Genomic DNA, 27933 nt, shown 5'->3' with positions numbered 1-27933 from the left:
ATGAATATAGGATGAGTGGCGCGATCTTGTAGTCTTGTTAGTGACTATGTCTGACATTCCTTAGACACAGCTGTTAATTAATAGCCCAATTTGGAAGGTCAGATAACACAGAAGATTGGACGACAGGGAAGTTTGGATGACCAAAGAGTAGATAATCTAGACTTTACTAAATACGAAATCATAATACTTATTGTAAAACTGAACAAACATGGTAATGTATTTTGGTAACTCCATTAAGGATCGCACACCAAAGGATACACGGTAGAGAGCATTAGGCAAAGGTTAAGTTTAAACAAAGGGTTCACATATGTTGCGATTGTAAGAAGGATTCGTACCTTTTTGTTCAAATAAGTATAAAGTTGAAATGAAAGTTGAAATTAATTGTTATATTTTCCTTTACAAATGCTGTATAAGAGTAAATATAGGAATCTGATTACAGTTCTTGGAATCAGCATAATAAATTATATCCTAAGCAACATTTTTTTTACTTGATTATATGAGTTTACACAAAACATAGCAGTTTTAAAGAGAACCACAGATAGTCATGGAAAACCCGAACAAATATAACCTAAACTAAGAACTGTGTGCAAAATGCAGGCTACCTTTTTTAGCTCAAATATTTAAACATGGCTTTTGATTGCCAAAAACATCAAGGAGTTAACACAAAACTCTATCCTGATTATATACCCACACAACACATATTCTCTAAATCAACATTACAGGAATGTAAATCAATGCAAACTTCATTCTCTGTTTAAGATGAGTCACACCGACCTAATTATGAGGTTAACACTGAGCTAGAAATAAAACTGGAGTTAGCACTGGCACAGCAACTTTGCTAGAAAATTAGATGCTGAAAATTTTGACATGTTACCAACTACAAGCATTGGTCAGCTCAAGGCTATTTTACAATTCCACAAACCCCGTGGTTCGGATTAAAATTCAGCCCCTAGTTCCAACGTATTAAGTATAATGTCTATAACGTAACGAACCAAGTAGTATATAAAGTGGACGTCTCTCGATTCTCTTATTCAGTACTACCTGCAGTTGTATCTCTAGCTCTGTGAGTAAAAATTATGAATACCAGAATAAATTTAACCGATTCTATAATATCTTGGAGGTGAACCTCACAAAAACATACAAAAGTTTTATTTTAATAGTTTTGGATCACTACAAAAATGTACGCTAATACACGATAAAACAAAATTTTAAAAAATATACCAATGACCCACATTTTGGAACATTCTAATTTTTTGTAAACTGTCTCTTTGTACTTTACACATGTTTGTACAACTTTGTTTTACAACATAAACTAACAAATTTAAACACTAACTTAAGACATACAATAACGAGTAAATGATTTTAATAAATAAGCAATCAACAACATAACCACTAACAAACAACATTAAAGAAATAACGGTTTTTTTTTACAAATAGTAATACATAACAATTTTAGAAATACATATCTTATTTACAACTCAGTTCTTATTCATCATCAGTATATATGATGTGTTTTAGTAGTAGTTGCTCTTAGTGATACATGACTAATGTAAACCTAGAACAAATTACCCTTATATACAAACCCCCTTATATAGCACCCTTATATACAAATTCTCAGTTCTTCATCAGTGTGTTTCTCAAGTTGGTATTGGACCAAGAGTCTGTCAGTGTGGTTGCTACTATGTACCTTTCCTTTGATATTTAGAATGCAAATTCAATGAATGCAAACTACTTAGCATATTCTGGAACTTGAGTAAAAATAGAAGTAAAACCGATGGTGGACGGATAGCTACCGATTAATTGGAATCATGCAATCAAGTATACAAGCTAGAAATTTTGATTGTTGTGGTATTGTTTAAATTTTAATAAAATACTATCAGACTGAGAGTTAGCAAATTTTGAGTATTATCTCCTAATGATTCACCCGTTAAAACAACTGTGAAATTCAAACAGCTGTATAACTCAAACCGGTGTTTGTATAGAAGTGCTGAATTTGAGAAGGAAAGCAGTTGAACAGAATGTTCTTTCTAAATATTGTTTAACAAATATTAGCTGTTTTACCAATTTTGTTTAGTTGAGCAAAAAGCTATCCTTTGGAGAAGAGATTATAGTAGTAAAGAGAGGTAATAGGATGTAGGTTGCAGTTTCAACAAGCACTGTTTAACACAAACTAGTGTCTTGTAAACCGCTGCCTGACAATGCAAATAAATTTTAACATAAAAAGCTTCAAATAACCTGAACTTTGTTAAAAACAACATATTTTTTATATCATGATTTGCCTGACGTAAAACAATATCTAAATTAAGTTTAAAATATTGAAAGATATAGATTGATAACATTATAATGTGCAGCCCAATTTAAGATCTAGTGAGAACCAAAACCAGCACTTAAACAGTTAACAGGTCCCATCTAGGACTAGATACATGTGAGAGAACAGGGACCAAAATTTAAGGATACAGAGAAGTTTTAACTGTTCATAAATCTATAAAAATAGTACTTTTAAAACATCTTTCAAATCTGATGTATAAAAATGTGAATATAAAATGTTTTCCAATATGCAAAAATACATACAGTTTGATTTACACTTAACACAATACAAAATGTAATCTTTTTTCCGTAGTAGACATATTTACATAGCATTAGCAAACTGTACATTTTTTATACAAACTGCCCACTGAGCATTCAATGAGCTTAAGTGCAAATGAAAAATGCGCACTCTAAATCTAGCGAAGAAATAGCACAACAAAATCAAAGTGCAAACAAATTTATCAAATCATTCTTACCTCAGCTTACACTAAAAACTAACACTGAAAATTACATAGCACAAACATACACTTTTCTTTAAATTTTGTAGGCCTACTAGGCTCTACTAAATAGGTAATTTCATACAAAGGAAATTCAGACAAGACTTCAAGACATGAACAAAACATAGATCAAAATCCAAACAATCGTTGAAAATGACAAACACTATAGACCTTTACTTTACACAGTTTACACACAACGAATTAACATAAAATTGGCACTGAAGTGAACAATAATCTACATGGCTTTGCCGAATTGTTAATGATTGTCATGTCATTCACACATTCAATTCAGAATAATTTCAACTGAGTGTTTTCGTTTTCATGTTGGGCTATACCACTGGCTATCTGATCAGCCCAGGGATAGCCGATGTGAAATACCGTGGCTAAACCAGCTTACCACTTGACCGATTAAAGCAATCTAAAAATGGTTTCCTGATCGGTTATATTCTCTAATTCACGAGATTATAGATTTTATAGTCTTACAGACAAACACAAATCCTACCTTACCGAACGGGAATACTTCAGAATCTAGTCGATCCTAACCTAACCTAGCTCAACACCTACACTACCAACAGAACAGAAACACTATCAGTGAGAACAATAACACAAACACAAAGTACAATCACATGTCCGAGGAGGATGGAATGATGAAGCTGAACGGAGGGCTGAGCTGAAACCACACTCCAGGGCAACAACAAAAATCGTATTGACCGTGGGTCCTGCAGCGTCTCCTAGTCCTCATCCCCGCAGGGTTCCGGACAAACATGTGCATCTTCTCCAGCAAGGCTGTAAAAGCGACAAGAGTTAATGAAATAATCAAAGACGGTGGAAAAAACCATCATGTGTCCTTTATTGAAGAATGTGGTCCAAGACACAGAGAATGTTCTTACCTGAGAATGGCGTTCTTTGTTTACTTTCTCCCCCTATGGAGAGAATATTGTTTTTGTCCACATTTTTGAGTTTAGGGCTTTGAGTGGATATATCCATTTTTGGTCCTCCTGAACCCAAAAGAGGTTTTCAAAGTTATGTGTGTGGGGGTTCGATTTTGATGAAATTAGTTATGTGGGTACTAATCCCTGGTATCTCCAGGCCTTTTTTTCATTTCATTGAAATTTTGATTTCTAACGGTGATTTTAGAAAAAAATAACAATAAACTCGGATTTACATAAAAACGGCATGAACGATTTTGATTATAATAGCCTATAGTACGTTTTGGCCCTTTCCATTCATAAAAATGGTACTATTCCCATTGCTGTAAGATTACAGTACAAAAGTTATTGCAGCTGATGTGATTTTTTCATAAAGCCCGTAAAATAATGTAAAACCAAATTTTTTTTAACCCTCTAACTGCTAGTTATATTTTCCCTTGGTGCTAAGCATTTTTTACAGGCAATAAAAAGAAATTAGTAATAAAGTTAAAAATTAAACAAATCATAACATATTATATATTTTCTTGTTCAGTATAAATAAAAACATACCATATTAGTGCATGGTTATGTTTCCATAAAAATATTTTTAAAGATACAAACAAAAAAAATATAAAAGTTTGTTTTCATTTTGTAACTTTGCACATAATAAAAATAAAATTATTTTCCTCTGAACTAAAATTAAAAGTAGCCATTTTGTAGTTAATGTAATAAGGAACAAGAAAATATATACTTTTATGCACATAAAATAAAAAATAAAATATTATATCATATCTCATTTATGGACAGAAACCCTCACCCAAGGATCAAGAGTAGGCATAGGCCTAGGCCTAGGATGCGTACGTTTTCATTACCAACACCAAACAAATCTTTGTCAGAATCACTAAGATCCTCACTAAAACCCATACAGATGTCACTACTATCCATTATTTACATAAAAACACTAAATTAATACATTAGAAACCACTTTGGATGACATAAACAAACAGACTCGGTAACTACGCAGGTTAGCACAGCAGACAGCTGGCGCAATAATGTCAATTTTGCAAGTCATTTTACAAAGCAGCCAGATGGGTTAAAGCATTAGAGACAGGTATCGGGAGAAAGCCTGAAATCTGACGTTTACGGAGATCCCAAACTCAATCCAGTTTCTTGTACACTGGAACGGAGTGAAGTAGATTAAACGACACCTTACGTATCGACTCGCTCGAGTCGACTAGCAGCTGGAGGGTTAAATGGCTCCAACAATTTTGGTTAAATTTTACTCTTTTATGGTCCTACAACCCCCACTGCTGTAAAAATATTACGGTTCAAAAGTTATTAAGCTTTTGTGATTTTACCCATAAAATACCATAGTTACTCCCACCGCTTGTTCATGCTACATCCACTGCCATATAAATCACACCAATGAGTGTTTTTGTTAGACGTCTGGTTCTAGCAAGTGATTTGCTCTCTGGTACAGAGATGCATTTTCAGCTTCCAATAACTCATTGGTTCGATTAGTTTTGTTTAAGGAAAGGCTCTAGGCCAGGATTTTAAATGGTAGAAAAAGGAGGATAGCAGCTAGCTTACCTTGAAAGTGTGGGTAGGCCATAGAACAAGTAGAAAAATATTTTGCACACAATATTTCGTCCCCTAAGGGACTTTGTCCCTAGGGCAATATTTTGCACACAATATTTTTCTACTTGTTCTATGGCCTACCCACACTTTCAAGGTAAGCTAGCTGCTATCCTCCTTTTTCTACCATTTAAAATCATTGGTTCGATTAGTTGGTAAAATGTAGGCAAAACTAGATAGCATAATTGGTGACAACAGCATGTCTTAAAAACTATCAAATAATAATTTAAGTAGTTTTCATCACTAGGAGGGATCCTTCTAGTGCTCGTTTTCATTCACCCCACCTCACAACATTCTGCAATCATATAGGCCTAATAAAAAACTGAAAATTCTACAATAATGATTTCTACAGCTACGACCCTCTCTAGCTACTATTTGTTAGTGACTTACAATGTAAACAGCAAAACTCATAACAGTAAAATTGTATTGTTAAGATGCAGAAGATTACGATTCTAATTACAGTTTTGTGTGATTAGTTTAAATGAGTGATTTTCATTTAAACATGGCAAAGCATGGAAAAGCACCTGCAGCCCAATAACCAAAAAATACTTACCAATCAATGTTTTGCCGCTCTGTAAACCCGCATATGTATCCACCTAGTAGGAAAATAAGGTAAACATTTGGAACATTAAAAAGGTAATAGGATCTATGAAGGGTCAGTTTTTGTAACATTTGTACAAAAACAACAGTCTGACCCCTTGGCCGGAAGATCCCTTTAACCCATATTAAACACAAAAATCAAGTTAATCCAGAAAGTCCACAATCTTCCATTTGAGACATAATTTTTGTTTTACTTTTAGTTAAAAATATATTTACTCTACTATTATACCCTTTATCTATAGTATCTATTGATCATCCTGAATTTTGAAAGAAAAAAAATATTGGTACTTAGGAGTAGGCTACAGTAAAATGGATAAAATGTGCAATGAAATTGATGAATCCATTTGCAATGAAAAATAATTTGCAAACATCAAAATGTCAGTATTCTATACATTAGGATGTAAAGCTGTAAATGACTTGGGGTTATTAGTTCAAAATACAGAGGTCATTCCTGGATACACACATAAAGATACCACAGTGCTGGGAACCACTTTACTTAACAGCTTCCAACAGTGATTCCCCCACTTCTCCTTGGAGCAAGACACTTTCTAGACTAGAACACCAAGTCAGGTTGTATTCTTGGAGGGATGGGTAAATCCATCATTGGTTATTGGTCCCCCGGAGTTAGATTGAGTGGGAGTTTTTAATTGCGAAGAAATATTTGTTTCATGTATTTATAAAAAAAAAAATAGTTATTGCAATACAATATTTTGTTGTTGTTGTCCTAGGACGCTAGGTACGAGCCTGGGATTGTTTTTCACATTACTTCAGGCTAGACCTAGAGGTTGTGGCATTATCACTCAGATAAAATCCATTCGTGGCGGGGATCAAACCTGGGACCTCAGGGACTGATGTCCCGCGCTCTAACCACTACGTCAGCTTGCTCCCCACAACAAAACAATACAATACTGGTTGTAAAAAACAAAATAGCGGGTTCCAAAATTTTTTTTCACTTTTAATCGCTCGATTTCAATTTTTCGCACTTTTATTATTTTCAGCGCTACCATATTTTAAACTTAAGCTCACTTCACTGAGCACACATCAACACAAATCTAGATACTTACACAAGCATCATCAAACTGGCCATCGACAACTGGGAGGTCCTCCCGACGACGCTTCCTCACCGTGGTCCTCTGATGCAGCTGTCCAGGAATGAACAGGAAGCCAGACGCCTGCTGATTAATGGGTACCTGGCAATCCTTCGGCTTGACTGGGGGAGTCCACCCAAAGATGTACCCTAGGGGCAGGCTGTACCTGGGCACACCTACCAAAAATAGTCACCATCAAAGTTATTTAACTTGCACTCTAAACTATATTGTAAAGTAAAAAAATTAAAAATTTCAATATTTTTCAATTCTGTCTTCCTCAGGCCAAAGAATGTCATCCGGTTTTGATGTGAAAAACTCTCCATGTGTGCGTACAAAAAAATTTTAAAATACCGGCAAAACGATATGCATGATGTTTATTTCTGTGTGTATGAAAGTGTTTGGAAATGCTCAACAAACATCGCTCGATGTGGTTTATTGTAAATATATGAATGCTGCTAAAGATGGGCTGTAACAAGCTCAAAACAAGTACATCATAAAGACGACTACATTTGACACCTTCTGGCATGCGTAAGTAGATTTTCATCTTAATTGAATATGGCTGTTCAATTTTCAACAATACCCCCTGCCACGGCAAAGCTGCTGACTAAGCGAATTTCTATTTGCCTGATTTGATTTTCACTTAAATATTTCCTTAAAAATATAAATTCCCTATTTGAAAAATTGTATGTTTAATGAGTACCTATGTTTGCTGCTACAGGGAGGGTAATAAAGTATTATGTTTTAGTCAAATGACAATAGCTTAGTATGAAATAAATAAATCTAATCTACAAAATTTGATGACAATATATAGATAAACAAGCAAACTACAACAATTTTACTTATTCTCTATAAGGTTAACGTTGGAATTTTTAATCTTATTTATTTATTTATTTATTTTTTGTAAAAAATAACTGTAAAAACACTTTAATACACTAAATTATTTGTTTTGTTAAGCTCTACAAAATGGTTTGGCGAGAAATCAGAAAATTCTATATTTTGATTAAAAAATGAGAAAACCCTTATTAAAAAAACCTTGTTCCTATGGTCCAATCATGCTGGTTCGCAAACTCGTTGAAATAAACCTAGGTTTACACATTTACATTTGTACAAAATTTCATAAAATATGATTGTTTTTCTTTGAGTTTTCGTACTAACCGGACACATATATAATAGGCCTATTGTGAATTCAAACGGATGGCTTTTTTGGCCTCTAGGAACATCAAAACAAAAAAGTAAATCGGCCCCATGTCTAGATCTTAACATAAGACCTGTGGTAATAGTTTTTTTCTCTTTATAGGAAATTCGCTAGTATACATTTATTCACAATTCATACTTCAAGTTGCAGTGTTCAAGTAAATATTATTGTTTTAGAAAAAAAATATTAGGTTTAAATAAATAAGGTTATAGGTTTAAAAAGAGACAACTTGTGATTCAGAGTTCCAACTCCTAACGATCAAAGTTAAAGAATGTTTTAACAATTTAGTATTCAATGTAGGGCAAATTATATTCATTGTTTTGACTAATAAAAACCCTTGAAACTTACTTGCGCAATCAAAGTAATCTGATTCATCACAGCTGTCCAAATCCCAATTTTCATCTACATTCATCCTGAAAAAGACAATGAAATGTTATAAAACTGTGTTATGAAGCTTCAACAATTTTTTTTTAAACTTCGCTGTTGTACAATTTCACATTCTAGGCATGTTCCACAGAGTTTGTAGACAATTGGTTGACGTTGCGCATGCTAAAAATATGCCTGGTTGTAAAGATTGTATTTCTAATAGCTCTCTTGACTCTACATTTGAACAGTATTTCCATTATTTTCACAAAAACTGTATTTTTCTATGGTGCTCAGTAATAAGATATTTTTTTGTAACCCAGCAATTTCAATGTACCTAGTTAATTATAATTTGATAAAATTATCTTTGTTACTATTTTGTGTGAAATATTTAATTACATTTTAATATTATGTAGCAAATGACGAACTCTATTGCACTGTAAAATGTTTGAAGGGTAATAAAGATTCTTATTCTTATTCTTTTAGGGGAGAGCAAGTTGATCTAGTCGTTAGAGCGCGGGACTTCGGTCCTGGGTTTAGATCCCACTAAATCTCCAATGGATTTTATCTAGCCTAAGTGATATTGCTGCAACTCCTAGGTCTAGCCTTAAGTAATGTGAAAAACAATCCCGGGCTAGAAAATTAACCTAAAAATCAAATGTCAACTGTAATGCACACACTAAAGCCTTGTCATTAAAATAGTTTTAATGTTTTACACAGAGTACGTTAAAATCTAAAATAATAATCTGAGTGAGTAGCCATTACAGTAGTATAGCTATGATTGGAACTGAACTGGTTTTATTAACATGTTTTATTAACTGGATGGCAATAATGTCTCAAGAGGTTTTGGGAATTAGTGGTGTTGAGAATCGGTAAAGAAATTTACCCATTTAAAATTAAAATATTCAAATATATCTATGGTTGTACACATCTTACACATACCCGTTGTTGCAAGGTTCCCCTAAGAAGATTTCATCTGGGATGCCAGCATCACTCTCCGATTCACTCGTGTAATGACGAAATTCAGACTCTAAAACATATAAATGATACAAACATGTAAAACTATGTGAACAATACTTAAGAAGTCAATAAAAAAATAATGGAATAGCTATTTAATACTAGAGCTTGTATAAGTTTAGGAAATCCTGAGCCCCATTCATAAATTCTTCCTAGGTAAAATTTGTGCAAAAACACATAGGCCTAGTTTAATATTGTCAATTGGTCCTAAATGACCATCTGCTTCTAATTTTTAACTGAAGTTATCATTGCAGTCTCGACCTTACAACAAAAACTGTCCCCAGAAATTTATATGCAAGCAGAAAGGTTGAACAGCTCAAAAATAGTTAAAACAATTGTAAAAATATTTATTTTACTTTATTTTCCAATGCTAAAAAACAGCACATGCCAATTACTTTGTTGCATTAATCATGCAAAAATAATGTTAACAGAGTGTAACAATATAGAAATAAATACAAGGGAAAAATGTCCGTCTTCTATGGTGGCAGTCATACTCAACAGTTTTACTCAAAATCTAATATATAAAATTCTCGTGTCACAGTGTTTGTCTGCAAACTCCTCCGGAACGACTTCACCAATCGTAATGAAATTTGGTGTGTAAATTCTGTAGGTATGCGAATCGGACGTAAACTATTTCCCGTTTCGAAATTCTTAAAAGGGCTCCGCCCCAGTGGCTCTGGAGTTTCCCATGTTAACCTTATGAGAAATGGAATTAATGAATCTTAACAGCTGTTTCAATTAAACAAGTTGGTTCTGTCCTATGATGTTCAATAGCATTAAAGTTACAAGGATTACCAACAGGGTGCAGCACTATTATTTCTTTTACATTTATGACAACAGCTAATTTGCAACCAAAAGGTGAGTGAGCGTAGCGAACGAACTTCAACCTGGAGGCGAGTGAGCGTAGCGAACGAGCTCCAACCTAAAGGCAAGTGAGCACAGCGAACGAGCTCCAACCCAAAGGTGAGTGAGCGTAGCGAACGAACTTCAACCAGGACGTGATTGAGCGATGCGAACGAGATCATCTTGAAAATTAAACGTAACGGTACTTTCTTTCCATCGGTCTGTCTTAGGGGAAACCTATAACTTAGGCGATACGAAGTTCGCCGGGTCAGCTAGTATAAATATAAGAACATAAAATATAAATAAGAATGACAGAATGAATATGAAAAACAGACATTTCACATTTTTTGTGACAAGTTAAATATATCAAACTGATAGGCGTTAAAAGTGTGAGACATTAGATTTGGTGGGGAATTGAATCCAAGATTGGTACGAGAGTAACGAGGTAAATACAAGAGTGCTGTGTGAGTTGTGTCGTGGAATATGAAAATTGAGTTGTCCCAGCAAGTCACAATCGTCCAGAACTACCCTCACCAGTTTATGGAGATAAGATAAGGCGGCCAACTTCCTTCTGTCACTGAGACTAGTCATATCAAACATGGTCAAGAGCTGGTGGTATGGAATGTTAAATGTATAGTGATCAAATGTTTTAAAATACCGTACATAAATCTTAAAAATCTTTTTTTAATTGCCTCAATCACATCTACAAGATAGAGCTGATGAGGATACCATACCACTGATGCATATTCTAATCGTCAGCACACTAATGAACAAAATAATACTTTTACTGAATTTAAATTTGTTTAAAAGCTGCAAGATCTATGAATGAAACCTAATACTTTTAACACAAAGCATAATATTAAAAGATTACAGACTTATGGAATACAGCTGTGATATTTCAACACATTTTTTATCAACTTGAAATTTTGAATAACAATTCTTTAGCATAAATATTAGCTAAATTTGTTTTTGTACAATTTTGTGCCGGCACTATTGCTGAACTATCAATAAATTGCATGCAAAGCTGATTAGCTTGTAGTAAGAAGTGCAGTCACCTGCATAATATGTTGGACTTTCAACTAAAATGGTTTCTGAGAAGAAAAAGAACTGGGCAAAGTTAACTAATGTATCTAATACCACAACTCACCTAAACTCTCAAAACTGGCCGCAATGTTTTGGATTTTCCTTTCACTGTATCTCTTCTGTTTGGAAGCAGATGATGACCTTAATCTCTCTTGTTGATGACAGTAAATGTTAAAAAGATTCTCTCCATTAACATCCTGAAAATGAGAGCCATTTATTTTTTTCAAGATTTATGACATATAAAACTTTAAGCTGTTTAATAAATTAGATATACTATTAATTTCTACAAATAATCATTCTCTAAAACTTGCTACATTGTACATTGTATTTGTTTGAGGCTATTATTATTTTTTTAAATTGCAGCTTCGAGTATGCTTGCCTCTAAATTTAGATGTCTTTTGCAGTCACAGCAAATACGAAAACAACTTCTGTAGTCACGCGACATTGTGAACACAGGGTCCAGCATCACAATAAATTTGTGAATCCCTTCCATGGTGACGGCAAAATCGAGATCATTTCTTGCGGTCTTGTTTAAATCGAGAACATACCTCATGGTCACGGTAAAATCAAGAACACTTTTCACTGTGACAGCAAAATCGTGAACATTGTCTGCAGTCATGGCAAAATCGAGAGAATATTTTGCGGTCTAATTAAAATCATAAATATCTTTTGCGGTAACAGCGACATTGTCGCCTTCCACAATTGCGGCACGACCGTGAAGATCACCCACTATAGCGACAAAAACTTTTATTTTCAATCAAGCATCTTTGCAAACACTACCCGCGATTGCTGAAATAAACGCTTGGCTGAGATTGACTCAACGCAAGCTTTGCCCGATAATCATATTCGGCCAAAATAGATCTCTTGTTACGACTTTTTTCCCAATCTGACCTAAAAATAACAGAGACTCCCTGACCCCTTGTAAAAAGTGTACTTGGTGACCATGAATCAATAGGAAACCCCAGATGTTGCTGCTGGGAAAACCAGAAAAAATTTTTATTTTATATTTTAAAATTCCAATTTTTTTAACAAGAGTTCTATGGCAACCCCAAGTGGACATGCGGCAAGTAGACAGTGAATCACTAGGTCGGATATTCTGAGGAGTTGGTTATGACAAGGTCGGAAATTAGGGGTTCTATTGTAATGGTTACTAAACAAAGGTATTTTCATTATTAAATAATCTTGTGACTTTATTCAAATGCTGGAAAAACTAAATCAGTAGTATTGTACAAACATTTTGGCACAAGGCTATTAGCCTCATTGTCTTATATACAGTGCTAGCATGTACTTACTTTATCCAATGCTTCTTCTAGATTAACAAAATTGAAAGCGAAGTCCACCATTTGAATGTTTGGCAAACAATCAGGCGAGATAGGAAGACTCTCCAGAAGGTTGTCATACAAATCTACATACGCCAGCCTAGGCAACTCATCAAGACACTTCTCAACATCTGTGAGCTGAAAAATATAAGTAAAACACAACTTTACTCGAAGCTAAACTATGATCTGGGCTATTTCCAAAGTACAGCAGTCAAAAAGCAACCAAATCACTTCTGAAAACTTAACATTTAATATTCAATTATCTTAAATTTTATACTTACAAGAACAGACATGCAAAATTGTACAATGTGAAAAGAATTCAGCTTAGGCCAACTGATAGGCAGTTTAAATTAACGTAAAACAAGATAAAAAATCTAAAAAAATACACCTCACCTGGTTACGGTCAAGAACTAGCTTCTCCAAACTTTTCAGTTCGTTGAAGTTAGATGGAAGGTGTGATAGGCTGCAGTCTGAAAGTATTAACTCTCTAAGGAACTTTAATGTTACTATTTTGTCTGGAAGCCAATCCAGCTTGTTGTATGAAGCATCCAACACTTGTAGGTTCTTGAATCTGTCAATGTTCTCAGGCAATAAAGCTAGTCCTACTGTCGGCAGATGAAGTTCTAGGATGTTATTGGGATCGTAAAACAATTTCAAATCCAAGTCTGTAATGTAGTTTTCTGACTCCTTGGAGCCTGGGAGATTTCCTAGATGCACGTGTTGTAAAGATTCAAAACTATTTAGAGCAAACAAATGGACTGGTTTGCTTCCAGTGTTGCTTATCAAAAGTTTCTTCAGACTCTTGAGTGCAGACGTGCGATGGTGTTTTAACAGTGGTAATCTTCTTTCCAAAGCGGGATCGTCGAAGCAGAAATTGAAAGAGACATCCAACTCCTCTATGGCACGGCACTCTTCGCTAAGTAGCCACAAAGGCAATAAGTTTATGTCGTTATGGCTCAAGTTCAAACACTGAAGTAGTGGAGAACATTTGGGTGATTTAGGAAACTTAGTTATGCCATTTTTTGACAAGTCTAAGTGGGTTAATCGTTCAAGACCAAACTCTAAACATCGAGGAGGCTCACAAATTATGTTTTCAGACAGATTCAGGGTTTGCAACTTTTGAAGTTTTGCAAATGAATCGGGCAAATTGACCAATTGATTGCAAGACAAATTTATCTCTTGGAGATTTTGTAGTTCGCTTATGGTTTCTGGTAAGGTTTTGATTTTGTTATTACTTAAATCGAGTACTCTCACACAACTTGAAAGGTAGCGAAAGGTTTTTGGGCTAAGTGTTTCGATACATCTTCCAGATATGCTGTAATGACTCAGGGAGCAATGGTGGGGCTTAGACAACTGTTTTGACTGTTTGCCATGAGAATTCTTCTCAAAAATGCAAGTCTGAGCAAGGCGGTCAGACTTAATTGATGAAGTGCACTGTTTGCCATGAGAATTCTTATCTAAATTACAAGTCTCAGTAAGGCGATCAGACTTGCTTGATGAAGTGCTACCATCGGAGAGGAAACCGTCAATCCCGCTATCTGAGTTACTTTTAGCCAATTCAACTATTGAACCACACTCAGAATCATCCATTTTTCAAAACCAGACCTGGAAAAAAATATAATAATCAATGGAAAATTAACGGTTTTCCTATATAATTTGTTTAATACCCCCGCCGCAGCAAACCTGCAAACCTGCAGACTAAGCGAATTTCCATTTGCCTGATTGGATTTACACTAAAATGTCTACTTAAAAATATCACATTTATTCCCTATTTAAATAGCATTAGTTAACGAGTACTTAGGTTTGCTGCAATAGGGAGGGTAAAAAGTTTTTTTTTTTTGTAAAATGTTAATAGTTTAGTATGAAATGAATGCATTTTCCAAATTTGATCAAAATATGTTCATAAACAAGCAAACAACAACAGTTTATTTATTCTCCTTAAGAATAACATGGGAATTTTAAATTTACAGTTTTTTGGAATTTTCTTCATAACCATTAGGAGCATAATAACGCTTCAATATATTAAATTATCTATTTTTTTTAAGCGCTACAAAATTGTTTGGAAAGAAATTGCTAAATTATAAGTTTTTAGGGTCAAAAATGAGAAAACCCAATTTTTACCCCAAAAAACACCCCATAGACCACTGTTCCCATCGTCCGATCATGCTGGCTCGCGAACTCGTTCGAATTAACGTAGGTTTACACGTTTGTAACAAATTTCATCAAAATCGGATGGTTTATACTCGAGTTATCGCGCTAAAGGACACATATATAAATATAGTGGCTTAAAGGGACATAAGTCCCTGAAAAGCTCAAATGTAAAAAAAAACTATTGTAATACAGTACGGTATAAACAAACTTAAATAAATCTAATACATATATCAGATATAAATCCCAGTACAACATATCTTTTGTGTAAAAAATAGTTTGTTATTTGTCTTTGTTTGCTTTTGTTGATGTAATTTTTAATAAATAATTTAAATTACTCCAAAGGTTTAACTCTGCTAAGGCAGCAAACTTGTTTGTGAATAAATATTAGTTTACTAATGTAGCTTTGGTCTTTTGATAATAAAAAGGCTTTCCTGATAAAAGTATTGGAAATTGTCTTCTTCATATATGAAAAGGCAAATAAAGGTGTGATGAGATAAGCTTAGTTCTTAGTTAAAACCGCTAAATTAGCATCCCGACCCAGTTATTATTTCTAAGTGTATGCTCCTTTTGTAAACACTACAATAAACCTCAAATTAAAAATGTTAGTAAGTATACAAAAAAGTGTAGAATAAATCGTTAACAAATGTTTTGAAATCAAAACAAAGCAGAAGTTTTCAACAATCTTGAATCAATTATTATTTAGTCAATGTAGTTATTTCATGTTGAACATTCCTTCAACACAACAATAACCGTTAAGTTAGAAGATAAAAACTTTATAATTTTTTTCAGCCATTCTAAGTTTAATTCATTTGATTTGAGTACAGTAAATAATACCAATTGTACAGTAAAATAATTGATTTCAAAATTTTAAGACGTAACTAAAAAGTATTTATTATTATAGGTAGGCCTAAAGTTATCCCTGGTTTTATATCGTATAGGCTATAGTACATTGCAGAATTGACTGGCAAATGAGTAATCCAAATGTAATATTGCTTACTGGTTTGATGATTAATCACGATCAGCTGTATTGAAGTAAACAAAAATCAGCAGTAATTTTTTTTTTTAAGAGGTTGGCGGCCTCTAATGCATCTAATGCATGGCTTCTAATGCATTTCTTATGGAGAACATTTTACGTTATATCCAATTTTGTGTTAAAATTTAGGGAATTTCACTATTTTTCCCGCTGTCACAGGATCGAGACCTTTAATTTGAGCCCTCTCCCGTCGTTCTACGACTTCCCAGTCGCCCACAATTTTGACGCAAAGAATTGGCTTACGTAATTAATATATAGATAGATATATGAATTTGAGCGGATGGCATTTTTGGTCTCTAGGGACCTCAAAACAAAAAAGTAAATCGGTCCCGGGTCCAGGTCTTACCATGAGTACTACAGTAATAGCTTATTCAATTCCCTATAGGGGAAATTCGCTAAAATCAAATTGGTTATGATTACGAATTAACTATTTCTTTAATTTCTTATAGAATTCCATTTAATTTATTAAAGTCATGGACAGGCCTAACCAGAAGGCAGTTATAGTATTAAATAGAGATCTACGTGATAAATGTTTTACCAAAGCCTCTTCAAGGCAGCTACAAGACGTAAGTGGCAACAACGCTGTAACGGCAAACCAAAACAGCATTTATAATGGAGCATCCGCTCAATGTTTATGTTTACACCTTTGTTGATTTTTTTCTCTTTCAACGCCAGTGGCATTTCACGAGAGAGTTACGAGAGATAAATGTTTAGTGGATGTGCCACTGCCAGGGATTGAACCCGTCCCTCCTGCACCAAAGTCCGAGACGCTAACCACTAGACTAGCAACACAACCAAACCTTTTTTTATTGATTTGATTTGATTAACAAATTACAGAGGACGTATGGTGTCAGCCCATTGGTTGTTTATTAAAGGCCTCCAGTACCAACTTGTTACAGTTTATCATCATCAGCAGCATTTACACATTATTTGTGAATGGCATGTTCTATGTTTGTTGGAATTACACAGAGCAGACACATAAGCCAATTATTTGTATCACCGTATTTTGTTAAGGCTATTATGTTTTGGTAAACATTAAACAATGTATCTTACCGTTAAAATTATCATTAACTCATATACACTGCTAATGATGAACTGTTACAAGTTTGTAACAGTTAGGCCTAACTTACATAGAGCAAAAGTAAGTTTGACTAAAGTAGGCTAGTTAAAATGTAATACCCCTAACAATAACTGTAGGCTAAATAGAGGTGTCAAGGCTCCATTTAGCTGTAATAATAACTCTAGTAATCTTTTGTAACATGAGTCTAACTAGGCCTAGGTGAATACTGCACAGCCACTATACCAGTAAGGTCTGCTGAGTTATTAACCAACAGGTGTAAGGTTTGGGATATGAAAGCTTTGAGATGTGTAGTTTTCCAGTTTTAAAATTTGCAAATGGTTTGTCATTAACAGGTAAAGATCATCTAGATCAGATCATTAGGCATCAGTTATCTAGATTAAGCAAATTAATAAGATTTTACACTTCAGGGAGGTGTAGGTTAAAATGTGTGACAGATTGAATGTTCATTTTTATCCATTAAGTACTTACTTCACAAAAGGGGTATTCAGGGAGGGGGCCCGAGATGGCCACCCCCAAAGTTATACAGTATAGGCTACCTACCGGTATAGGCTATTTTTATTAGGGATGTGTTGATTCTTGATACCAATGCTCAATATTGTACCATATACTTGGATACTACGACCTTGGTATCGGTATCAAGAATCGATCGTAAAAAAAAGGATTCCGACAAACTAACTTATATCAGACACTTTTGCAATAATCGGGCGATAGAAAATTACCGCTTATGCCATGGTAAGTTAATTTTCTTAGGATTTTGCTGTAATTCCAGGAGATGGCGATGATGTATCCACAACAGCGAGAGATAATCACGATACTACCTACGCCACTGCTTCACATTCAATAATTTAATCAAGATTGGAAGCCAAATCAAAAGCACAATATAAAATCAGATTCACCCTAACATAACTTTAAATGGGTACACTTCCATATCTGTTGGCACTTAAACAACCAGATGAAATATCGATCGATGTATCAATTATTCGATATATCGTTTGGTTAGCCTAGTTAGGTTAGGTTAACCTTTCCTAACTAACCAAACGATATATCGAATTAAACCATCAAATAATCAATATTACTCATTAGGTTGTTTGTGCCAACAGATATGGAAGTGTACACTTGTGTGAACCTAGCAATAACTCCAGCCATAAGTAGTGCGCGCGCCCGAAAAAATCTATTGCTGGCCGTATTGCGGAGAAATACGTCCGCGAGCAATATTACCGATGATGCCAACAGATAGAGGACACTTTAACGGACACGACAGTATCAACATCATGTACCTGGGGGATAAGTTTAGGGGGGTATAACCAGCAATAAGTAGTGCGCGCGCCCGATAAAATCTATTGCCGGCCGTATTGCGGAAAAATACGTCCGCGAGCAATATTACCGATGATGCCAACAGATAGAGGACACTTTAACGGACACGACAGTATCAACATCATGTACCTGGGGGATAAGTTTAGGGGGGTATAACCAGCAATAAGTAGTGCGCGCGCCCGATAAAATCTATTGCCGGCCGTATTGCGGAAAAATACGTCCGCGAGCAATATTACCGATGATGCCAACAGATAGAGGACACTTTAACGGACACGACAGTATCAACATCATGTACCTGGGGGATAAGTTTAGGGGGGTATAACCAGCAATAAGTAGTGCGCGCGCCGGATAAAATCTATTGCTGGCCGTATTGCGGAAAAATACGTCCGCGAGCAATATTACCGATGATGCCAACAGATAGAGGACACTTTAACGGACACGACAGTATCAATATCATGTACCTGGGGGATAAGTTTAGGGGGGTATAACCAGCAATAAGAAGTGCGCGCGCCCGATAAAATCTATTTCCGGCCGTATTGCGGAAAAATACGTCCGCGAGCAATATTACCGATGATGCCAACAGATAGAGGACACTTAAACGGACACGACAGTATCAACATCATGTACCTGGGGGATAAGTTTAGGGGGGTATAACCAGCAATAAGTAGTGCGCGCGCCGGATAAAATCTATTGTAGGCCGTATTGCGGAAAAATACGTCCGCGAGCAATATTACCGATGATGCCAACAGATAGAGGACACTTTAACGGACACGACAGTATCAACATCATGTACCTGGGGGATAAGTTTAGGGGGGTATAACCAGCAATAAGTAGTGCGCGCGCCGGATAAAATCTATTGCTGGCCGTATTGCGGAAAAATACGTCCGCGAGCAATATTACCGATGATGCCAACAGATAGAGGACACTTTAACGGACACGACAGTATCAATATCATGTACCTGGGGGATAAGTTTAAGGGGGTATAACCAGCAATAAGTAGTGCGCGCGCCCGATAAAATCTATTTCCGGCCGTATTGCGGAAAAATACGCCCGCGAGCAATATTAACGACGATGCCAACAGATAGAGGACACTTTAACGGACACGACAGTATCAATATCATGTACCTGGGGGATAAGTTAGGGGGGGTAAAACCAGCAATAAGTTGTGCGCGCGCCCGATGAAATCTATTGCTGGCCGTATTGCGCAGAAATATGTCCGCGAGCAATATTACCGATGATGCCAACAGATAGAGGACACTTTTACGGACACGACAGTATCAATATCATGTACCTGGAGGATAAGTTTAGGGGGGTATAACCAGCAATAAGTAGTGCGCGCGCCCGATAAAATCTATTTCCGGCCGTATTGCGGAAAAATACGTCCGCGAGCAATATTACCGATGATGCCAACAGATAGAGGACACTTTAACGGACACGACAGTATCAACATCATGTACCTGGGGGATAAGTTTAGGGGGGTATAACCAGCAATAAGTAGTGCGTGCGCCGGATAAAATCTATTTCCGGCCGCATTGCGGAAAAATACGTCCGCGAGCAATATTACCGATGATGCCAACAGATAGAGGACACTTTAACGGACACGACAGTATCAACATCATGTACCTGGGGGATAAGTTTAGGGGGGTATAACCAGCAATAAGTAGTGCGCGCGCCGGATGAAATCTATTGCTGGCCGTATTGCGGAAAAATACGCAGGCGAGCAATATTAACGACGATGCCAACAGATTGAGGACACTTTTACGGACACGACAGTATCAATATCATGTACCTGGAGGATAAAATAAGGGGGGTAAAACCAGCAATAAGTAGTGCGCGCGCCCGATAAAATCTATTGCCGGCCGTATTGCGGAAAAATACGACGACGAAAGAGAAGAGGAGGAAGGAGAGGTATGGAGGAAGGGGAGCTGAGTGATAATTAATGTTATTTGTTATTTATGTTGTATAATTTGTATTTTATGTATATTTTTCTTTTTTGTTTGTAATTTTTCAAATAATTTAATTTTTTGTTATATTTTTTTTAGTTTAAAGTAATTGAGAGCTAAAGACTAAATAAAGATGTTTTGAAGTATAGCATAATGTTTTTTTTGTTACAATTTGTCTTGTCTGTAGTAAATTTAATGTCACAAACCTCATATTTACTTAGTCTATCATCAAGAAACACTTTACAAACTAAATTTTTAGGCTGCATATTTAGAACAAATGAATTATGATTCAATCATGGAATTTTTGGGAAAGAAATTTTTGAAATGTTACAGAAAGTTTAGTTAGGATATTAAAGAACAGCAGTTTCCTTTCAGAATGCTGCTATCAAACGGAATTTTAAAATATTGCAGCAAGTTTGGTTTAGGTTTGTTTAGCACAGTTTTATTTCATAATCAATATAGTTGTGGGCAGATAACGTGAAGTTTGGAGGAGAGGCATTGCCGTTCCTAATATATACTGTACTAGGTTTTCTGGTGTTAAACCTCTTCCCACACAGTTATACAAGTAACTAAGTTAGTATTTATAATATTTATAATCAAACTAAAACCATACTAGCAGAATCGCCTCGCCAATTCACCAAAGTTATGTTCCAAAATGTACACATAACAAATTAGCAGATGACACTAGTTCAGAAACAGCTGATCTTGTGGTTCACCGCCGGGCCGCGCATCAGTCGCCCGCCCCTGCGCAGGGTACAGCCGGGGTACAGCGCTGGATGTGCGCGGCGCTCGCCGAGCCGAGATACTAGACACTAGACTAGACAGTGAGTCTGAGTCGCAGTCGGGGTCGGCGACGGCGAGGCGGGAGCATCGATGTATAATAACTACATCGATGGGCGGGAGTCGACAGCAAGGTGGTTTTTCAAATTCGTTTTGTTATCGCGTAGGTCCGTGAGAACACGGTGTTACCTAAAATAATGTGTGGTGTTTAGTTTGTAGTCAATGTTTATTGTAATCTATGTATCAAGTCAAAAGTACCCATGAACTTTTGAGAAAACTACAAGTCACACCCCCATAAACCATATACTTAAAAGGGTTCGTCATGACGAGAAACCTTGCGCAAAATTATTCATTATTTCATAAACTGCCCTATAAGGTCGTAATTGCTTTCCAAAGGGAACTTTCCATTTACCTAATGTTAAAAATACCTCAGCTGTTATTATTTGTTTGCATTACCATTACTGTATTCTGTTTTGTTTATTTCATCTTAACTTAACCAATCAATAGTTTTATTAATACTATTGTAGTAACAGGGGTGGAGCCCGTGGGTAAGGCCTCTCGCCCACTATACGATTTCCACTATCACGACAGATAGTTACTGTAGCAGCAATTCAGCTGTGAGATATTTGATTTATGGGAGTAAAAGAAAATAGTTGATTTATTAGAGTGATTGTAATTTTTTGCTGGCTTCTTTACTAACTAACACGCTTTCATTTGTTTGTATTTCAGAACTGTACTAACAATTGCTATACCATTGCTGCACTAACCATTAATCATTGTCTGTTATACTAGAACCAGTGCACAGTAGCCATGTTCTATGTAGTCGCTTAGCCGCTACTTATTGCAATACTTATTGCTGGTTATACCCCCCTTTACTTATCCCTAAGGTACATGATATTGATACTGTCGTGTCCGTTAAAGTGTCCTCTATCTGTTGGCATCATCGGTAATATTGCTCGCGGACGTATTTTTCCGCAATACGGCCGGCAATAGATTTTATCAGGCGCGCGCACTACTTATTGCTGGTTATACCCCCCTAAACTTATCCCCCAGGTACATGATGTTGATACTGTCGTGTCCCTTAAAGTGTCCTCTATCTGTTGGCATCATCGGTAATATTGCTCGCGGACGTATTTTTCCGCAATACGGCCGGCAATAGATTTTATCGGGAGCGCGCACTACTTATTGCTGGTTTTACCCCCCTTTTTTTATCCTCCAGGTACATGATGTTGATACTGTCGTGTCCGTTAAAGTGTCCTCTATCTGTTGGCATCATCGGTAATATTGCTCGCGGACGTATTTCTCCGCAATACGGCCAGCAATAGATTTTTTCGGGCGCGCGCACAACTTATTGCTGGTTTTACCCCCCTTAACTTATCCCCCAGGTACATGATATTGATACTGTCGTGTCCGTTAAAGTGTCCTCTATCTGTTGGCATCATCGGTAATATTGCTCGCGGACGTATTTTGCCGCAAAACGGCCAGCAATAAATTTTTTTGGCCGCGCGCACTACTTATGGCTGGAGTTATTGCCAGGTTCACACCAATGAAGTGTACCCCTTTAAACCATTAATTTAAACGGTTCCATGCTCTATACCTAACTTAAGGCCTAGGCCTCTAAGGCTTTCTAGACAAACTCTAAGTTAAAAGTAGGCCTATAAAACACTTTCCCACGAAAATTGTACGCAATTACGTTGGTGTCAGAAACAATCAGAAGAAATATGTAGACCTAATTGCTTGAGTTTGAAACAATACCATATTGGAATGCGTAAACATACCCTAACCGTGACATGTATCGTAAGCGTCAAAATAGTTGAATATCTTGTTAGGCCTACTTACCTTTAAAGAACATAAATGAACTGAACTAGGCCTATGTAAAGCAGAATAACAAGATAAAAGACTTCAATTCTCCGTTCCGTAGCCGTAGCACAAACAATAATAACGAGACAAATAGGCAACAGGCAGTCTCTCCTAAATTACTTAATGGTGTTCGTTCTCTTAATTGTGTAAGGACTAAGGAGACTAGGAGAGAGCAGTATCGTATCGTTCATATCAGTGTCAAGTCAATCAAATCAGGCAGGAAACGAAACATCGAAACTCCAAAACTGTAAAAAAAGCCACAGTCACAGATCGAGATCACTTCATTCACTTCAGTTCACTTCACTGATTTGATTTGGATTTGGATTTGATTTGGAATTTGGATTTTATTAGGTTAGGTTAGCTTTAGGAGTAGGAGGGGAGGAGTGGAGAGAGTATACAAAGAAAACTTTTTTCTAAGTTTTCCAATTTCCATTGATTACCCTTTCAATGCTGACTAGGATCAAGACTTTGATGTAGTTCATGAAGCTTTGACGTCTGAAGTTGCATTTACATTGGAGTTTTTCAATTTGTTGCAAAACGTAGGAGTATGTTTTGGCTATGCCTATGGAATTACATAGCCTCCTAATAAAATATAGGTTTAAGTTATAACTATCTGAAGAACGTCATCTTTGTTGCAAAGACCTACTAAACACCCTTGGTTTATTTATCCTCAAGTGGGCCGAAAACTATCTTACCGGGGGGGAGGGGGTGGTGCTTGAGTGGAAAAGTGTCCCTTTGCTGGCAACTCCAATGATTTTATCCAACTCTCAGGCGTCACCAGGCACGGCCGCCTTTAACAACAGGCCGCGGCCTGGTAGAATTGGCAACATCGCAAGTGATGTTGTTCAGTGACAGACGTCCCATAAGATAACATGGCAGACAGGTGACATCAGATCATTAATTCGCACTTTATTGATTTAATTTTTAATTTATGAACATAAATTTATTAAAATACTAGCTGACCCGGCGAACTTCGTATCGCCTAAGTTATAGGTTTCCCCTAAGACAGACCGATGGAAAGAAAGTACCGTTACGTTTAATTTTCAAGATGATCTCGTTCGCATCGCTCAATCACGTCCTGGTTGAAGTTCGTTCGCTACGCTCACTCACCTTTGGGTTGGAGCTCGTTCGCTACGCACACTCACCTTTAGGTTGGAGCTCGTTCGCTGCGCTCACTTGCCTTCAGGTTAGCTCGTTCGCTACGCTAACTCGCCTCCAGGTTGAAGTTCGTTCGCTACGCTCACTCACCTTTTGGTTGCAAATTAGCTGTTGTCATAAATGTAAAAGAAATAATAGTGTTGCACCCTGTTGGTAATCCTTGTAACTTTAATGCTATTGAACATCATAGAACAGTACCAACTTGTTTAATTGAAACAGCTGTTAAGATTCATTAATTCCATTTCTCATAAGGTTAACATGGGAAACTCCAGAGCCACTGGGGCGGAGCCCTTTTAAGAATTTCGAAACGGGAAATAGTTTACGTCCGATTCGCATACCTACAGAATTTATACACCAAATTTCATAACGATCGGTGAAGTCGTTCCGGAGGAGTTTGCAGACAAACACTGTGACACGAGAATTTTATATATTAGATTGAAAATAAAGCATACAGAATTGAAACAATATGAATTAAAATATATATCTGTACATTTGTAAGCGGAGTTAATATTGTCATAGTCCATTAATCAATCTTTCGTAAATACACAAATACCATTAGTTGCTTCCGAAAAAATCAGCTGTTACAACACCACTTGCGACGTTGCCAGTTCGAAGGCCGCGGCCTGTAATTAAAGGCGGCCGTGCACCAAGGCTCTTTGGCTCCTCACCTCTTTTATAGCCTTCATAATGCCATCGTGGAAATGCTTGATGTGGAGGACCTTTGTTTGCGGACGATGTTAGGATTTGTTTTAAGTATCTCGGTCCACACACAGGCTTTGTCTATGTAGGGATCATCAACTTAATATTATTTTTTTAACTATTTATTTTCGTAGGATAAATAATTTTTAATTTTGATTTTTTATTACACTCCGAGGACACTCTCTGTCAACGTCAACTAAGCTAGCCTAAACCACCCGATTTGGTATGTTTCAAACAACATGCTCCTGAACGTGTCCTAATTGCATCAGTATGACTTTTAGTAAGATTCGCGCACTCACACATTGCAGAGTACTCCTGTATGAACAAACCTCTGAAGAGATGTCTCCACTGGTAAAAGAATCGAGAGTGGTCTTCTCATCGGACTGCTCCTTCATCGAGCATGTAGATTCTAAGGCTTTATATTTTGTGCTACCCGTGAACTAAATTGTCATTGCTCTGAAGACTCTGTATTTTGTTCCCTTATTGGACAGCTGTTTGGGGGAGTTTTGGTCCACCCCCATGATAGGAACCGCTTTCACCTGGTGCTCATCAACAAACTTGAAGGTATCCAGAAGAAATGCCTCAGATTTTTCAGTGTCTGTCAAGGCATGCATGCAGCAGTACTGTGTAGTCCCAGTGGCCGTTCTGCAAAATAATTCAAAGCTACAATTTCTTCATTTGAGACGCTATGTTGTAGACGTTGTTTTCCTCCACGAACGGCTCAATGGCCAAATTAATTGTCCAGCTTCACTTGCCCAAGTGGACCTTCGTGCCTTCTAGAACCAGTTCACAAGATTTGTTCGGCAGGCGGCACTTTATAGTCAATAAACTAATAAAGATTATCAGCATGCTCCTCTGGCCCTGGCAATATTTATTCGTCTTGGAAACACACTGGTGCTGGGGGGTCAGTATCGACATCTTCGGAGATAGGTACCCGCGGTACCACAGAAACCTTTCAAAGGAAGGCTCCAGTCTGACTTTCTCTTTCATAAACAACAAATTTAAACAAATAGGTTATTTATATTTTTTTATTTGATAGATTAAAATATTTACAATTTTAAAAATATTTAATAATTATTGTGTATGTAAACTTATGGTGTAGTCTACAATAATATTTTGTCACTAACAGTGACCTGGCACGAGTTGCTGCCCAAATTTTGAAAATGTATTTATTTCTAATCAAGTTCTAAGCCATAGCCTAGATTAGAACATAGATAGGTACATTCCAATAAAAATAACACTTATTACTTTTTCTTGTAGCAGCAATTAACATATTTACAACTAAGGTACAGTAAGTAGGTACAATAATTGTTTTGAGACTGTGTAAATGGCTTATGATGTTTTACAGTAATTTGTTCCGATTTTGCCTGCGGTGTTGAGGCAATCAACAATTAATTATTATCAATTACCAATCATTGAGATGGGTAAAACTATTTGGTATGTATTTTAAACCAAAATGAGTGTAGAATGGTGTGAGATGATCTGTGTCAAGGCGTGCGTGGGTCCAATTTTGAATTGAACCATCAAAAAGCTAACGACTTTTCTCAGGATCGAACCTGTGACCTTTTGATTGCTATAGGCGAGCACTTATAAATACAGGTAATTAAATATATGTACGGGTACCTATATTTTACAGAGGCACAATCTGCCTGGCTTAGCTGAATTACTTTAAGGCTTTTACCTTACCGGTACTTAAAATAAACATATCAGCAATCTAACACAACTTTCTCTGGCTTGTCATCAACTATGTATGTGTAAGCTTTGGGAATAACATGAATAACATTGATATTTACTGGGTATAGGCACAACAGTTGTAAAAACATTCAAACATAATTTTTAGAGCAATGGGGGTTGTATAATTTTGTTTAGAGTTAAAAGGACTGTATATAACATGCTACATTTCACTTTAACAGTTAGAGCTGTTATTGTAAAATTAGATTTTCCACGAGAAAATCAATATTAAAAATCAAAATTTTAAAGCCTGGGGATACCTTGGAAAAGTATCCATGCACATACCAAATTTCATCAAAATCAGACCACAGGTGTTGTCTGTAGCTTTGTACACATCCACACACAGACATCACTTTTTAGGTTCAGGGGGCCCAAAATAGATATGTCCACCATAAATAACTCATAGTCAAAAATGTTGAGGAAAATAACGCTTTCTCCAATTATATGTAGGGAGGGCGATGAAATAAAACTCAGTGACAACAGCACTTCAGATTCTGGTGTGGACACTGCCATAACTCAGTAGAGGTTCAGTGAGTTATAGCATAAAAGAAACTGGCAGATTCAAATAAAACTTATTTTGGCTCAGTGAGTTATATGGCATAGATAAAACATAGTCAATGGTTATAGGTCCAGTCTTTATCATGTAATCAAATTGCAAAAATAGTAATAAAATAAGGCTAGATTCTTTTACTTAAAAATTAAATAACAGTTGTTTAAGGTTCTAATATTCCAGTTTAAATTGATTGACTCAGGGTAATTTGGTCGGCTCTCTTGTTTTTCTTACCTGGTCGCTACAGGATTCATAGTCAATGTCGCTACCCTTCTTGATCTGTAACAACCCAACTGGACTCAAGCAGTTGTATTTGAGTGCATAAATGTTTCTCAAAGGAAAACCTTTCTTCTTCACCCAGAGGCTAATAAAACTCAAGCTATTTGCCAATGAATATATATTAGTTACCCTTTTCTAAGCAGTTTTAAATTGTGTTCATAAGTGAGCAATTTCACGAATGTCAAGCATTCGTTACCATTACCAACAATACCTACCATGTCACTCCCTGTTCAGATTCATCTAGCCTTAATGTAGATCCTGATGCAATAATTACTTCTCCGTGAGAAAGACCATTGTTGGTTCAAATGAGTCATGTTTCACTACATAATGAGGCTTACATGCATTACGCACATTTGTTTGAATATAGTTACCTAATTTGTACAAAACACCATAAGTATATTCTATTGCAGCACCCATTTGCAGCCAGTAACAACAGGAAACCCTTCAGCTAGCTAGCATGTCAGGTAACTCAAAAACTCTTGTTCGTAGGTAAAATTGT

General features: G+C 36.3%; 1 protein-coding gene across 1 annotated transcript; it reads right to left on the bottom strand.

Moving 5' to 3' along the window:
* Positions 1 to 365: 365 nt before the first annotated feature.
* On the bottom strand, positions 366 to 23267 carry LOC129001056 (leucine-rich repeat protein SHOC-2-like). Its single transcript, XM_054428208.1, has 9 exons — positions 22997 to 23267; positions 13249 to 14460; positions 12829 to 12993; positions 11601 to 11733; positions 9536 to 9623; positions 8579 to 8643; positions 7012 to 7211; positions 5901 to 5943; positions 366 to 3590 (listed from the first exon to the last, which is right to left on the bottom strand). The coding sequence occupies exons 2-9, from the start codon at positions 14443 to 14445 to the stop codon at positions 3427 to 3429; spliced, it is 2055 nt and encodes a 684-aa protein (XP_054284183.1). The 5' UTR covers positions 14446 to 14460; positions 22997 to 23267; the 3' UTR covers positions 366 to 3426.
* Between the last annotated feature and the right edge of the window lie 4666 nt (positions 23268 to 27933).

Source organism: Macrosteles quadrilineatus, unplaced genomic scaffold, assembly GCF_028750875.1.
Source record: "Macrosteles quadrilineatus isolate MER2022 unplaced genomic scaffold, UCM_ALF_1.0 Scaffold_8__2_contigs__length_117827958, whole genome shotgun sequence".
Lineage (NCBI taxonomy): Eukaryota > Metazoa > Arthropoda > Insecta > Hemiptera > Cicadellidae > Macrosteles > Macrosteles quadrilineatus.
Note: the sequence above shows the minus strand (reverse complement) of the source record. Positions and strands in the feature narration are given on the sequence as shown.

Excerpts from the sequence above, each read along its gene's own strand:
- LOC129001056 (XM_054428208.1), bottom strand. The coding sequence starts at position 14,445 with ATGGATGATTCTGAGTGTGGTTCAATAGTTGAATTGGCTAAAAGTAAC. Across the intron at positions 9,624-11,600 it reads GGCCAGTTTTGAGAGTTTAG|AGTCTGAATTTCGTCATTAC; the intron begins GTGAGTTGTGGT and ends TATATGTTTTAG. Across the intron at positions 8,644-9,535 it reads GGGGAACCTTGCAACAACGG|GATGAATGTAGATGAAAATT; the intron begins GTATGTGTAAGA and ends TGTCTTTTTCAG.